The sequence below is a fragment of the Rhinolophus sinicus genome, chromosome 14 (assembly GCF_057876585.1).
Source record: "Rhinolophus sinicus isolate RSI-liver-muscle chromosome 14, RSI-T2T, whole genome shotgun sequence".
Lineage (NCBI taxonomy): Eukaryota > Metazoa > Chordata > Mammalia > Chiroptera > Rhinolophidae > Rhinolophus > Rhinolophus sinicus.
In genome coordinates, this window is record NC_142514.1 from 15,889,500 (window position 1) to 15,905,189 (window position 15,690).

At 37.8% G+C, this 15,690-nt stretch overlaps 1 protein-coding gene across 6 annotated transcripts in view; it reads right to left on the reverse strand.

The window, feature by feature from the left end:
* HNRNPR (heterogeneous nuclear ribonucleoprotein R) overlaps positions 1–13,147 on the reverse strand; it is a 31,500-nt gene extending 18,353 nt beyond the window's left edge. For 2 of the 6 annotated variants that reach the window (XM_088790480.1, XM_088790478.1), the window contains exons 1-5: positions 12,989–13,128; positions 9,642–9,807; positions 7,254–7,372; positions 6,504–6,611; positions 2,827–2,940 (exon numbers count right to left, since the gene is read on the reverse strand). In XM_088790480.1, coding sequence (XP_088646606.1) covers positions 2,827–2,940; positions 6,504–6,611; positions 7,254–7,372; positions 9,642–9,798 — 498 coding nt within the window. In that variant the 5' untranslated portion in view covers positions 9,799–9,807; positions 12,989–13,128. Of the gene's footprint in view, positions 1–2,826; positions 2,941–6,503; positions 6,612–7,253; positions 7,373–9,641; positions 9,811–12,988 lie in introns of all 6 variants that reach the window. The other 4 variants (XM_088790479.1, XM_088790477.1, XM_088790481.1 and 1 more) reach the window with 3 other exon arrangements.
* Between the last annotated feature and the right edge of the window lie 2,543 nt (positions 13,148–15,690).

Below are 15,690 nucleotides of genomic sequence, written 5' to 3' on the forward strand. Positions count from 1 at the left end.
TCCTAAACAGAACATCAGTGCTATGCACTTTAAACAATAAGAGCTTCTTATATAGCCATGATCTCCATGGATATTACATTCATGTCAGTGGAAACAAATTAAAATAGAACTTGTTTCCAAAAACAGTTTTACAATACCAGCCAAAGAATATAAAGATGCTATAACCAGACTAGGTCTGAGAGCCAAGGCATACTAAAAAACACACTCCAAAATTAATACCTATCATTCTTGTACATTTCTCATCTCAGAACAATGCTTAGCAACGATGCCTGCTAATGACTGCTCATTTTAGGATTAATTTACAGTAGATTTTAGCCAAAGATAAAATGTCAGTCTTCTCATACCTTAATTGTCAGTCTCAGGCACTGACCCTAAGCTAATTTCAACTTCCTCAATCAAGAGCTAAAAAAATTTAAATGACTATAATGAAACATAAAAGAACAAAAATCTAAACCACACAGCGTCAAAAATGACACCAATTAAAACTAATTTATTAAATATACCAACAACTCAACCTATTAAAAACCTATTTTTCAAAACTTTAATTTTCAATAAGTCAAATCTCATGAAATCTAAATTTATGGGAGGAATCCAAAACTTTACACTGAGACTTTGCTGTAACAAATTGCTTGACAGGAGTGGCTTAGGCTGGTGATCTCATATAGGGCTTTTGCTACAACACTATCTACTGTGTTATTAATGAAATCTAATACGCAGGAAAATGCATCTTTCTCCTAGAGGCAATGCAATACAAGAGTATGTGTACATATTTTACAATTAGCATACCAACTATGTTTCTAATTGGATACTCAAAATAATCTATTAAATTGTTCAAATGCTTCCAGTGAAATCTTCAAGTACTAGCAAATTCCTTCCCTATCTATATAAAGCAAAGATAAAACAAGTCTCCATTAATGAGCTCATTAAGGAAACCAATCTAATGGGCTAAAAAAGTTCATTTCTCTAATTATGAAATAGATACAACCAACTAATTTTACACCAGACTGTAATGAGCACTGTGAGGAACATCAGTGTTCTACAGACATAACTTTTATTCCTAAGGGTTTTATAACTAGTTGAAAAAACAAGACTTAACATAAATGTTAATAATTGGTAAATACTAACATGGGTAACACATACTAATGGGATACTATAGATAACTTCTTCAAACTGAATTCCCCTCTTGGAGATGTTCTAGGCTGCCTCAAGAACAAGAAAAAAGCAAAGGAGCAATTCCATTTTAATCATTTCATGTGAAGATTTAAGAAAAAAAATCCTGATACTAAGAACAAAATTTAAAACCATTAGACAAAAATACTATGCTGTAAGAGTCCAAGTAAGAAAATTGAACTAGATTTCTACATGGCTTAAAAATAAAATATAAATGTAGATTTGAAAGGGTTCATTACATAAGCAGAACATTAAAGGATAGCCGGGGGGGGGGTTTAATGAGAGGACAAAAGTGAAAAAAAGCCCAAAATATTCACTTGTACACTATGTTTTGATGACATTTGCTACTATAAGGAACGTAGATGGCTTCACATCCCAATTCCACCTCTATCAATAATTGCATAATATTAAGAAACTTAGAGTCGTTTTTTAATACGCAAAAAAATCCTATGCAACTGATTCAGTTATCATGAAAATAAAAAGCTTAGATCCCTTTTAATAATGCTGAATGTAAAGAAATAGAATAGTAACTGTAATGTTTGAAAGAAGTTCAGGAAACAAAGACAAATGGATGTAAATTCCATTCTATATACAAAGAACACAAGTAGAATTAGTTCAGATATAGATCTAAAACGTACATTAAATGGTGATGTCTTTGTTTATCTATTCAAACTAGAAATAATAATCTTTGTTTTTTGACTACCTGAAAAGTTAACTTTTAACTTTTAGGGAAGTATTGGTAAGTTTTAGTAAGGCATTACTATTTCCTTTAAAGTTACCTAAAAGGAGTTTGAGTTAACTTTTAAGATTTCTTAGAAGTCTAATATAAGGAAAAGACACATAATACCACATAAATATTTAACTGACATCACCTAAGAAAGCTACCCCTATCACTGCTTTAGAGAAAATCTTATAAATTATCATTTAATCTAGTTTAAAATTTAAGTTACAAAGCCACAATTTTGCATTCAAAGAAAACATTATAACCCATCATTTGTCAAATATTGTTTACCTACTATATTCCTGGCATTATGCTAGGCACTAGATATAGCCAGTAGAAACACCAAATCAGAAAAGGTCCCTGCTGTAACAGAGCTTATATTTTGACACATAGTTTTCTCCATTTAAAGGATCAGAATAGGCTAGCATAAAGGTGTATGAAGAAACCTTTATGAAGGCACAGATGGAGGATGAATTTACTTCTTTGTTCAAGTATAAACCAATGTGCTCAACCTTTTCTTACTTTACATCCTTCCTTTGTGCAATCCACTCCCATCAATAAATCTCAGTAAATATTAAGGACCTTCTACGTGATGGAGGGGAGAGTCAAGGAGGGAAGAAAAGCACTGTTCAAAATTAGACATAAAACAAAACCAGAAATAGAATAAAACAATTGTTTCTCCTTAATAACCTCATCCCAAGCATCTAAAATGGTGTGTTGCTAGTTGCATAGTTTTAGCAACCAATTCCAAGAATTCTGCATTCCTTTACTAAGTGTTTGGGTATCTACCAGTCACATGATTATCCTTGCTCATGATGACAACAAAATACAGGTGGATATCCAAAAAAAAAAAAAAAAGCTAACTCTGAAAAGAATCAAGTATTTTTCCTAATCGCACAACAGATAGAATAATCCACAAACTGAAGAACACTTACTTCTGTTCCAATTCCAGGTTGCATGCCAGAGTACACACTGTCTGGTGGAGGACCACCATACTTCCTCTGTCCTGTGGTTACATCCAGCGTATAACCGGTTCTCTCAAGCAAGGCCTAAAGATAATTATACATCTGTTTTTATTTGAATATTAAACATCACACACAAGTCAGTATATTAATATTTTCCAAAAGGCACCCCAACCTCTTAGGCTATGTATGCTATAATTAGGTTTAAAAATGTTAAAATTCACACTGGTTCCTCTCACGTTGCTCCCACTTTATTTCACTTCTCCTTTCCATATATTTAATGAAAAGAGTTATAGGCTCCAAGGACACACCTTCTGTTATGAGAACAAAAAAAGGAGGCAAGGATTATTAAAATTGACCTAAGCAGGGGCCGGCCCAGTGGCTCAGGCGGTTAGAGCTCCATGCTCCTAACTCCAAAGGCTGCCGGTTCGATTCCCACATGGGCCAGTGGGCTCTCAACCACAAGGTTGCCAGTTCAATTCCTCGAGTCCTGCAAGGGATGGTGGGCAGCGCCCCCTGCAACTAAGACTGAACATGGCACCTTGAGTTGAGCTGCTTCCTGGATGGCTCAGTTGATTGGAGCTCATCCTCTCAACCACAAGGTTGCCAGTTCAATTTGACTCCCACAAGGGATGGTGGGCAGCACCCCCTGCAACTAAAATTGAACATGGCACCTTGAGCTGAGCTGCCGCTGAGCTCCCGGATGGCTCAGTTGGTTGGAGCGCGTTCTCTCAACCACAAGGTTGCCAGTTCCACTCCCGCAAGAGATGGTGGGCTGCACCCTCTGCAACTAGCAACAGCAATTGGACCTGGAGCTGAGCTGCGCCCGCCACAACTAAGACTGAAAGGACAACAACTTGACTTGGAAGAAAAAAGTCTTGGAAGTACACACTGTTCCCCCAATAGAGTCCTGTTCCCCTTCCCCAATAAAAAAAAAAAAAATTTTTGACCTAAGCAGACCCCAGGCTACCTATTCACACTATGTACCATAGTATGCCTCATTTTGTACCCCCTCTACTTCAACTAGACTTCTTTTCTTACTTGTTCCCTTTAGATACCATACTCATATCCACCAGTGATTCTTTTCAAATAGTGTTCTCTATCCTTGGTTAGAGAGCGGTCCTACTTCTCAGGCAGCTTCTCTCATTTACTATTTCTCACATTCCTACTCTTTCTATTGTACTGAAATAATTTAACTTCTATTTTCTTTGATCCTTTTGTTTTGTACTCCTGCTGTAACATAAAGTTCTGTAAGAACCAGACCATTTCTCATACAGCTTATAGACTCACTGAGTCTCAGACTCAAAATATTTTGCAATTACCAAATGAATATACTCAGGTTTCACAAAACAAACACAACTTCCTGTTTCTTATTTCCTACCTTCCTCACAACATTCTATTAGGTTTTTCTTTTTTTTAATTTTATTTTATTAAATTTATTGGGGTGACAATTGTTAGTAAAATTATAGATTTCAGGTGTACAATTCTGTATTACATCATCTATAAATTCCATTGTGTGTTCATCACCCAGATCTATTAGGTATTAAGAGGAATTGTAGAAAAGAAAATAATGTCCTTGCTCTCAAAAGTTTGTTAGTTTGTATGAAAGGCCTGTAGAACAAAGACACAGTGGAAAAAAAGAAATGCAATCTACCTAGAAAGGGGAGTATTTTACACTTCAGGTTTTAAAAATTATACAATGTCAGAGCAACAAGAGATTTTAGACACCATTGAGTTTAGAGGTTTTCAAAGATATTTTGGATTGGGGCAGCAGGTTAGCTCAGTTGGTTAAAGAACGGTGGTCTTAACAAGGTAGCCAGTTCGATCCCCACATGGGCCACTGTGAGCTGCACCCTCCACAACTACATTGAAACAACTACTTGACTTGGAGCTGATGGGTCCTGAAAAAACACACTTACATAAATAAAAGGAAAAAAAAAAGTTCTTTGGAACATTTGAAAAAAAATTTTTTTTTTGAGAAACCGTGGGATTCCAGAGTTACCTTAGATCCTCCATTCTTTTACCTGTGACTCAAACAGGACTGCTCTGCTTTTAACATAGGAATAAATGTAATGTATAAAATATATTATACATAATACGAGGTCAGACAATTAAGTTCGCCAACTTATTGCAATGATGTTGCTAACCTTTCTTGGTATCAGAGAGATTATTAATTATGAAATTGTACCAACTAGACAAACAACTAACCAAGTTTACTATTTGGAAGTGCTGAAAAGGTTGCATGAAAAAGTTAGACCTGAACTTTTTGCCAACATTCATGGCTCTTGCATCACAACAATGCACCAGCTCACACGGCACTGTCTGTGAGGGAGTTTTTAGCCAGTAAACAAATAACTGTATTGGAACACCCTCCCTACTTACCTGATCTAGCCCCCAATGACTTCTTTCTTTACCCGAAGATAAAGGAAATATTGAAAGAAAGACATTTTGATGACATTCAGGACCACAAGGGTAATATGACAACAGTTCTGATGGCCATTCCAGAAAAAGTAGCAAAATTGCTTTGAAGGGTGGACTAGGCGCTGACGTCAGTGCATAGCTTCCCAAGGGGAGTACTTCGAAGATGACTGTAGTGATATTCAGCAATGAGGTATGTAGCACTTTTTCTAGGATGAGTTCGCGAACTTAACTGTCAGACCTCATATGTATATTACAGATTTATACATGGTACTTGTATAACATGTAATATACACATATTACATATGTTAATATACTCCTTACCAAGAACAAATAGCCTCAGGTCAGGGAAATAATATAGGCCTATACAATGAATAGTAATCATTTTTTAAAAAAAAAACAATTATTACGTCATATAGAATTTTCACATACTTATTTATTTCCAAAATATAACGGGGTTATGTCATTTTACAGATGAGGGGAAAAGGTACAAAGGAGTTCTATATAGGCTAGTTATATGACAGAAACTACGAGTTATATTTCCTATCTACATAAAACTGTATTAAAAACTTCAACATTAAATAAAATGACTATTTCAAATTGCAAAGTCTATTACTGCAGCAAAACAACAATGTCCATTTAACTAAGGAATTGGGTTCACTGGTCTTTCACTAAAAGTCCTATATTTACTTTTCATAGCAGTTTATCTAAATAATAATAATAGTAATAATAATGGCTCATAGTTATATAGTTCTTGCTACATTCCAGGTATTATTCTAAGTGCTTTACATACTTGAATTCCTTTAATCCTCATAACAACTCTATGAGTAGGCACTATTACTATTCCCAGTTTACAAATAAAGAAACTGAAGCAATAAAAACTGAAAAGGAAAAAAGCAGTTATAAAACTTCCTTACCAAGAGAAAACAAGCAAAGTGCTTGGAAAGAAACTGAACCAAGTCATGACTGGATCAATCCAAAAAAACTATTACAGGAAGCATCAATAAAAAGATATCATTCATAGCCCAAAGAACAAGGAAGAAGGGAGATTTGGAATCAGGGATTTCCACCAAACATACAATTAAATGTTTGCCCCGAAAATTCGTATGTTATGTTCTCTAAATTATTTCATTTCTAAACACGAATTTTAAAAAATTGAACTATAAAAACTGTCTCTAGGAACAAAAGCATTCAATCTCATCATTAAATTTAATTTCATTACCAAATTTTACCTTGATCTTTGCTTCATCAGGTCCCTTTGTAGATTCTTGCACCTTGCTCCCCTGTTTCTCCCTTTGCCTGTAGGTCTTCATAACTCCACATAAAAATGCACTTTTGTTCTAGAATAGGGAAGTAATTCAATGAAGAAGAATTACCAGGAATCACTGAAGGTCAAATACATAATTAAATTTAAATTTCAGAAAACCAGAATTTTAACAAAATATTTACTCATTTATTCGCTCAACAAATATTTGCTGAGTGGTTACCATGTGCCAGAGACTGGAGCAGAAAGCAGCAAGACAGCCAAGGCCTCTGGGAGTTTACCTTCTACACTGGCAAAACAGTCTTCATTTGTTGATATTTAAATGCACCTGGACTATTCTTTGCCACAGGTTCCAAAACTATTCTACCTACATCATTCCCTCCAAGATAATAAAACAGGATCAGATAATCCAAAAATGTTTAAAATCTTAGTAATTTAAACATGTAAAAAACTAGTAAAAAACTGCAAACCTTGGCTTTGATTTAAGTTTTTTAAGTAACTTACTGCAAACAAAGGAGTGGGGGGAAGACTTTCACTTTATACATGTGTTTCTGAAAACTCTTTGCCATAAGCAGATCGTTTTTTTTCTTTAAACTAATTTTTTAAAAGCAGAGGTAGTCACAAACAAAAAATACCGCTTCACTACACGAGAAAAAGTAATAGGAAAATAATTTCCGGTCATTAGTTGCTCAAAGATATTTCTGAGTAATGGTCTTACCTGAACATGTGATAAGTCACTTTCCTTGAACTGTTGTAGTACAGAGAGAGCTCCTTCTTCATTAAATTCCCTGAGAGCATCAATTGCTCTTTCATCAAGATCAACATAAGCTACCAATCCTAAAAATTAAATTGAGAAGAGGTAACATTATTGCAACAAAAGAAAATCTAAACTGTGTTAGCAATGTTTAATCAAGAATAGTTATATTTAGTACTATCACTAACAAAATATATTTTCATTTAACTATATGCATATACGCAGCTATACAAATACTACATAGAAAGGTCAAGAGTACAAATATGAAAATAAAATGCCAATACCTATAAACATGAATTTCAATCCCCATATCCCACAAAAAAACACAAAAATATTAACCCCATTGCCCACTCCCCAGAAGGTTTAAGTCTTGGAAGTTAAATCTGATGTACACATTGTACTACAGATTAAGCATTAATATAACAAATTCTGGTTTATGTTAGAGTGCTAAGAACACACTGTATTTCCCAAGGATCAACTTTCAAATTATATCAACTGTTGTAGTTGTTGCTAACCACACAAGAGGTGGGGGGAAAAAATGAGAACCACTTTCACTAAATAATTCTTTCTGCTCTCCAAAAAGTGCCAAAGGCTTTCCCTCCTTAGCACCAAAGATAAAATGAAACACATTTGTTTATCCAAGCATCTATTTTGCTGCAGTCAGAATGTGGAAAGGCATACTTTTAAACTTTTCTACAAATGCAAGTGCAGCTTGATTAATCAATTCTGAAAGTCATATTTTAAGGCATTTTTTTTTTTGTTCTTTTGAAGTGTCAAGCTGAGATTTAAAAAGATGCTGTGGCATTCACAACACTCAAGTAATAACAACTTTTTTTAAATGGCATTAAGGATTTTACTATGGACTTACAAGTAAACTATACAGAAAACATACACTGCATTATTCTATATATGTATTATATTTAACTGCACACAGAACATCTAAGTTTAAAATATAATTTCTTAAATCTGTTAAGTGTTATATTTTTCTCTATATATATGTATAAGGAATATATTTCAGAATTGATCCAATGTAAAATGGAAATATTTGGTAGATTAAAACCCCCAAGTCCATATGAACTAACATCAAAAGTGACTCCATTTTGGTTAAAGACAAAGACCTTTATTCCATACAGTAAATATATTTTAAATAAATGTAATGCCACTTGCAAAGTTACTTTTAAAAAATATTGCCATGATTTGTTTTAAAAGCTCAAAATGAGCATGTCTAAATAATTGGAGTTTCCTTGCTTGAATATTCCATACCACCACCCAAAGCCACAACTCAGGATACCCATCAATCCATTCTGTTAATCCAACCCTACACTCAAGCCATCAGCATTTTATCAATAACAAAACACTCCACAAGAGAGCATCTCTAAGCAGATCACTGCCAATTCTCTACGGCAGAATGTCACAGAAAGTTCCTGAGGACTGATTTTCAAATGCGACCATCACTCAGGAGTCATTTTTAGAAGTCATTTTAATGTCTGAAATTATCCTGAGCTTTTCAGATTTAAATTTTTTTAAAGAGAAAAAAAAACCCAGATATTTGGAACTATGGTACTTAATACACATTTGTGAGACAATTCAATTCTCTCTCCCAGAATCTGGATAGGCACACAAAACACTGAGGAAAAACATTTCCATCCATGGCCCCAAAAGGGGAGGACACATTTATTTATGAACAACACTCCCTAAGGGTAAATATTTCTCTCCCTCTCTAAAACTTCAAACCACTTACAACCGACCATATTAAGATGTTCAAATTTGCTTAAGCACTTAACCATGGGACTTCTAGATTAAAAAATAAAAGCAGCTGTTACAAACCGAACACTTCCAAATTACTGAGAGATGTGGATTTCTGTCTATTAGAAACTAGATAGGCCACAAACTCTCAAGGAGTCTGACATTTATTGTCATTTCAGACAATACAGTCTAACTAGTCCTCTTATTATGCCACCTAATCAGACCTAAGCTGATTTAACAATCCCTTTAAGAAGCTAAAAGTAGAAAAGTAAAAGCAAAATGATGACTAATTTAGATTAAGGAAAAAAAAGTAAAATTTGATACGCTGAAACATACATTTTAATTGGTGGTAAATCTAAGACAAATTGATGTACTGTTCTGAAACAACTAAGACTGCATATTCAACACTAAGAAGGCTTCAAAATAATGTGATAAGAATATCAAAGTCAAACCCAATATGCCCTCAATGAAGGGAAAGTAACAAACATTCAGCTCTACATAGATCAGAAACAATAAGTATTAATTAACCTTAAAAAAATCTATAAAATTCAAAGTGGTTTGTCCTCACTTTCATAACCAGTCAGAAACAAGAAATGCATATTATACCTGTCTGAAATATTTCATCAAGTCTTTCTGCCACCTTCTGTGGGAGGCCTGCCTCTATCAGTGTCTTGTAGTGTTCTGTGTGAGTTACACTGGAAGTATCCATTGGTTCTTCCTCTTCTTTTAACTGTACCGCATTACCATTCACCTGATTAGCCATTTTATTATGCTGCTGGAAAAAATTCAGGAGCTATATTACATTAAGCCAGAAATAACTAGTTTGTAGGACAATGCATGATTTATCTAAACTAATTTGTATACATGCTGCTAATAACCTCTATCAAAATAGTATTTTATGCCTTTTGTGATGTATCTGACCTAAATTTGGAATAACAATCCTGTAAAACCATAGGAAATAATGTACATGAAAGCGTTAGATCTTTAAGGAACTTCATGTACACTAGGTTAAATAAAGGCTTGAATTTACTTAAGGCAGAATCGCTGATTAACAAAAGCAGCTGCTGTGTCCTGACAAACATATCAACAAATCACCACAAAATCCTAAAAAGCCCCTCAGCTCTCAATTCTTACAGTTTTTAAAATTTTGGTTTGAAAACATAATGAACACCCACAGACCACTTAGTCAAGGTTTAAGAATATTCAAATTTTCCTAGCTCTGCTTCAAATCCAAGATAGGTGTGAAATAAATGCCCTGTTGTCTCTATTTCAACACACTGGTGGTTTGGGTTTTCTTCGCCTCACTTAAAACAAAAAAACACAACTTGACATTATTTTTTGTTCTAAAATTAATTTGCTATTGCCATTCACAGATTTAAAAGAAAAAATGACCAAGTTTAAAAGCTAAACGATTGTTTTAAGTCCACACAAAATAAAAAGCGAGCTATAGTTGAAGTTGCTTCATTAAAAAAAATCATGAGTACATACTGAATTTTTCGTATCAGTAAAATAAAGCTGCAAAAACATAATGAGGAATGGACAAGCTAACTTCTTCCAAATTGTTTCAACAAACACTACCTAATTAGGATAAACTTAGGTCAGATGTCTCAGATTAACCTACCCACATCATTTTGTATGTTCAACCTGTATGTAATGCTGAAATGAACCAACTCCCTGAAGAGAGTGATTAAATAATAAAAACAAACAAGGCAAGTCTCTATACTGCCTCAAAAGACAGAGAATTAAAGTGCATTTATCTGTGGTGAAATTATAATGTGATGAAGATAATAAGCAGCAGAATAAAGACATTGTAACGAATACTGAAATAAAGAACATGAAGGTGGATCTCAAGAAAAAGCCTACTTTTCTTGATGAAACTCAAGATAACTAGTCACCTACAGAGAAAATACAAGTTTCCTAGAAAGCACTAAAACTCGTAAGATAACCACACTTCCAGACTGCTTATCGAACACTGTGCAAATGTACCAGGTGCAGTTTTCTGACTTAAAACAACTTTTCATTTCAAAGTCCAGTAATATTTAGTTGAAGTTAATGAAAAAGGAAGACGGGAGGAAGGAGGTAATAGAGTAGGAAGAGAGAAAAATGCAGTTACTCTGAAAATGAGATAAATAATATCATGACTTCTTATGATTACAAATCATTAAGACTTCATAGCCCACTAATGTCTATGCAGACGCAGACTCTATGGTTAAACTCTGGGTGGATAAATGTTTCTCAAGGCAAGCCTCAAATTCTGATGAATTGGCAAAACAAAAACATTCAAAACTGGCATACTTTGATCAAGAAACTACTTATAGTAAAAGATGAGTATGTTTACTGAATACAACCTATTTCTATAGAGGCATCCTAAAGTCCAAAGTCTCTTTGTGAACATATAGTTCTGTTTTCCCATGTGCCCCCCACCCCCAAGTACAACCATGAGATCATCAGAACTCAAAAGTTCTTAGCATCACAAGACCCTCACTGTATTGCACCTGGAAATACTATTAGTCACAGAAAGAAAGCAAATTTTTAACAGAAAAGTTCGATGAACATCTGTTCAAGTGGTGTGCTCTTTAAAGTATGTGTAAAGCAAAGAGACAAGCTGCATATTAAGCACAAGATAGAAATATTTATGATTACTATTTCATTGCAAAGGCTCTCTGCAAGTTGATTCTCAAATTGGTTGAAATTAAAAAAGTTTGTAAACTTTAACAAAAAAATGTAAAATAATTAGATTCCAGAAGATAAAACCTTTCAGATCAAGGAAAAACCTCTCTTCAAGCCAAATATAATGTGCTCATTTAAAAAAGACTTTTAGGTCACATGAGACCATTTAAAACTCTTGTTTCAATTCAGTACAATGCCACACAGCCAAACCATATTTCTGATGCAGCAAATATACTAATACTAATGTGACTGGAGTCATTTGATCTAAGCATTTTTGCAAAAAGTAGACATTTCATTAAGATTTAAAAGGGCTGCTGGGAAATTAGGGAACTCAGCACTCGCCCCTCCCTGACTTTTTCTAAAACATCTCTGTGCAAATTAAGAGACGAGCTGTAAAAGAACCAACGAAATGAAAACTAACGGTTATCTCATGATTTAGGAGTGTCAAGCCCTTATCCTACGACTGACTCATGAGACATAAATCCAGCCTTTGAGGACAGCAAAAATCTCAAACAGGCAGTGTGAAAAGACTGGATCTTTCAAGAACCCCGTGGCTTTAAGTTTTAAATATTGGCAAAACGGTTACTACCGTGTAAGAAAAATAATTGCCTTTCTAATTTACTGCGCCTAGGACATTCTTAGAATTATGTATCTCAGGCGCTGCTTGAAGCCTAAGTTTCACGGCCTCTAGTAGTCATTTTTTCCTTCAAATCAGCTCGCAGCATGCAGAATGGGGGAGGGGAGGCTTCCTACACACGTCGGCCTTTCGGCTTCTGCTTCCCACAAAAGTTTTCTCCGCTCATGTAACCCGGGGTTTGCATCCCGCCCTCTGCCCACCCCACCCCCTCAAGCCCATCCCGACCATCAACACATCCCACTCGTGGCTAGGCCGGCTGAGATGGGAGCGAGGCGGCTCCCGCAAGAAGCGATAGGATCGCGGGCGCCTCAGGCCACCGGCCGGGCCGCGTGGAGAGGCTGGCGGAGGCGGGAAAAGCACTGCCAACCGCTGCAGGCCGCGCGGAGGACGCCCGGCAGGCCGGCCCCGCGGGCCGGGGTTTGGAGGGGCGGAGGGAGATGAACTAGGGCGAGGAGGCGCCTCAGCAGGGCTAGGCCCTCAACTGGGCGGCCAGACGAGGCCAAAGCCGCCCCCAGCCCATCCCCACCCCCACCAGGGACCTCGGAGGGAAAATGAAACTGGGGACCAGGCGCCGAGCCCGGGCCGGGCCCAGTAGGGTCGGTCGGGGCTCCCGACCCCTCCCCCCACGGGCCGGCGCGAGACTCACCAGGGCAGAGCAGGGGCCGACGGCTAGGCCCGTGAAAATCAGCGCGAGGCGCTTTGAAAACGACTAGAAATGGCGCGCGCGCCACCCCCTGCCCCCCCTCATGGACAGAGACGCGATCCCGGCAGCACGCGGGGTTTCCCGGAACTGCTTCCAGGGACTCCGAGTAGCCCGGCAATCACCTCGCGCGACGGCCTGAGAGGCAGCTCAGGCGACCAATGGAAGCGATAAGAGGCGTACCACGCCGGACGACTCGGGAGCCAATCGATGAAGCCGTCGGTTGAACCAATGAGAGAACTCAGCGCCACTGGCTGGGGCGCCTCCGGGGCGGGGGCAGGAACACAAAGGGGTCTGTGGTGAAGCCCCGGGTAGAGGCAAGGCTGCGGAGCACCAGGCCCTGGGGGGTCAAGGCTCCTCCCTTTTTGCCTGCCGCCGACACGAGATCTAAGCCCTAGGCCTCGCACCGCGTGGCCACATCCGGAACCCCGCCCCTTACCGTCCGCGCCAGCCCTCTCCGCCGCGGCCCACCCCCCTTCGCGGGTACCGCAGCGTCCCTAATCGCCCCCCTAGCGGCGCCGCCGCCAGCTTTCGCCCCAGACACGCCCACCGCCACGCGGTCGGGCCTCCCTCTAGGTCATCTTTTGGAGTCCTCTTAGAACACGATTAAAGGTTGATTTGGTTGGTCGTTTGGGGAATTTCGTGTAGAAAATGATTGCTTGGAACGATCGGAACACTGCCCCTCTGTCTCCCTGGCTCCCTTCCACACATCGTTGGGAGCAGCTCAGAATGTGAGAGAAATCACTCAAGGGGGAAAAACTGAAAAACAATGTTACTCACAAATGATAGAGCAGGGCTTTTTCCCCACGGGGTTTGGAGCTCATTAATATTCATAAATAGATAGGGCAGATGAAGCCAAAAATCCATGTAGGGGAAAGGACTGCTGCTCAAAGTAATTCCTGTTATCTCTAAACCTGGTTTTCACCTTCCGCGCCTACTAATTTTGTTCCTTGTCCTTGCGGTAATCCAAATTTGTTTTATCCCACAGCCCTGCAAACTCACTTCTGTAGAGCCAGCCCTTCCCTCCCTTACCTCTACCCTAACCCCCAAAGCCCCACGCTTTAGGGAGTGGAGAGGGTCAAGCAGTGGTCTGCAGGATTTCCAGATACACTCAAATATCATTTAAATTTCTCAGACCTATCAACCGAAAATTAATTATTGGAAACTTACTATGTGCCCAGTACCGAGCTAAATGTCTTGGTGCATCAAAGTTTTGTACTCTGGGGTGTGAAACTTAAAACAAATGTTGGGTTCTTTTTTAAAAATACTATAAAATGATGAATACAAATATAGGAACAGTCTACCATGTTTCCCAGAAAATAAGACCTAGCCAGACCATCAGTTCTAGGGTTTCCAGAAGAGAATTCCCGCCCGTTCTCAGAAATTCTTTTTGCTTTTCTGTTCCCGAATCCCGAGAAAAGTTGGTCGGGAAATCAGGAAAATCAGCTCCTTGAACCCAGGTGGTTGGTAGTATTGGCCGTCACTTTTTGTGGAAACAATTCATTGTGTAGAACAGAAAACAGTTTGTATCTTGGCATTCGGGACCGGGAAAGCGAAAAAAATTCCTGAGAATGGGCGGGGGAATTCCCACCCGGAAACCCTAATCAGTTCTAATGTGGCTTTTGGAGGTCTTATATTAATTTTTGCTCCAAAAGCCACATTAGAGCTGATTGTCTAGCTAGATCTTATTTTCAGGGAAACACGGTAGGAAGGACATAGTAAAAAGTGAGGGACCTTGAAGTTTAACATTTATTAGTCTCTAGCTTGAGTGTTCTTAACATATTTTGTACCATTTGACAGTCTGGTAAAAGCCATGTAACCCTTCTAGGTTTTAAAATAAAATATATAGCATTACAAAAGAAACTTTATATTGAAATACGATTAGGAAACATTTTAAAAAGAAATTTGTGACAGTAATCTGTTTTTCTTTATTAACACATTAAATGTCAAGATCTTACAGGGGGTCCAATAACTACTGAAATTTTAAAGCAATTAGAAGGTATTTCAAGAAATCCATAGCAACTATAATATGATACAAAAATGTCTGTGATTTCTATTGACAATGAAAGGTACTGCTAATTCTACTGTGGTTTGTTGCCACATTCACAACGGGGGGAAATGCTGAATTTCAGTTGGACATTAGCTAAAATAAAGGTGCTATTTTTTTCCATCCCAGTTAAAGGACTGTTGAAATCCGTTCAGAGACTCTTTTAAGTCCATTAGCCACAGGATAAGAAACCCTGGGCTGGATATTGTAATTAAAGCAATTCTATCACTCAGTCTTTTCTGGGATAATATTTAAAGTATTTGGCCATACAATCCCATAAGTATACTCCACCATTTCAGACCATATGTCTTAATTCTTTTATTTAGAAAATATGGTCATCTGAGCATTGCATTTCCAAAAAACACTGTGTGTGTATTCATGAATTCAATATTCCACAAATATTTATTGCATGCTCTCTACATACAAATCACTGTTAAAAGTAGGGAACACAAGGGGCCGGCCCGGTGGCTCAGGCAGTTAGAGCTCCGTGCTCCTAACTCCGAAGGCTGCCGGTTCGATTCCCACATGGGCCAGTGGGCTCTCAACCACAAGGTTGCCAGTTCAATTCCTCGACTCCCGCAAGGGATGGTAGGCAGCACCC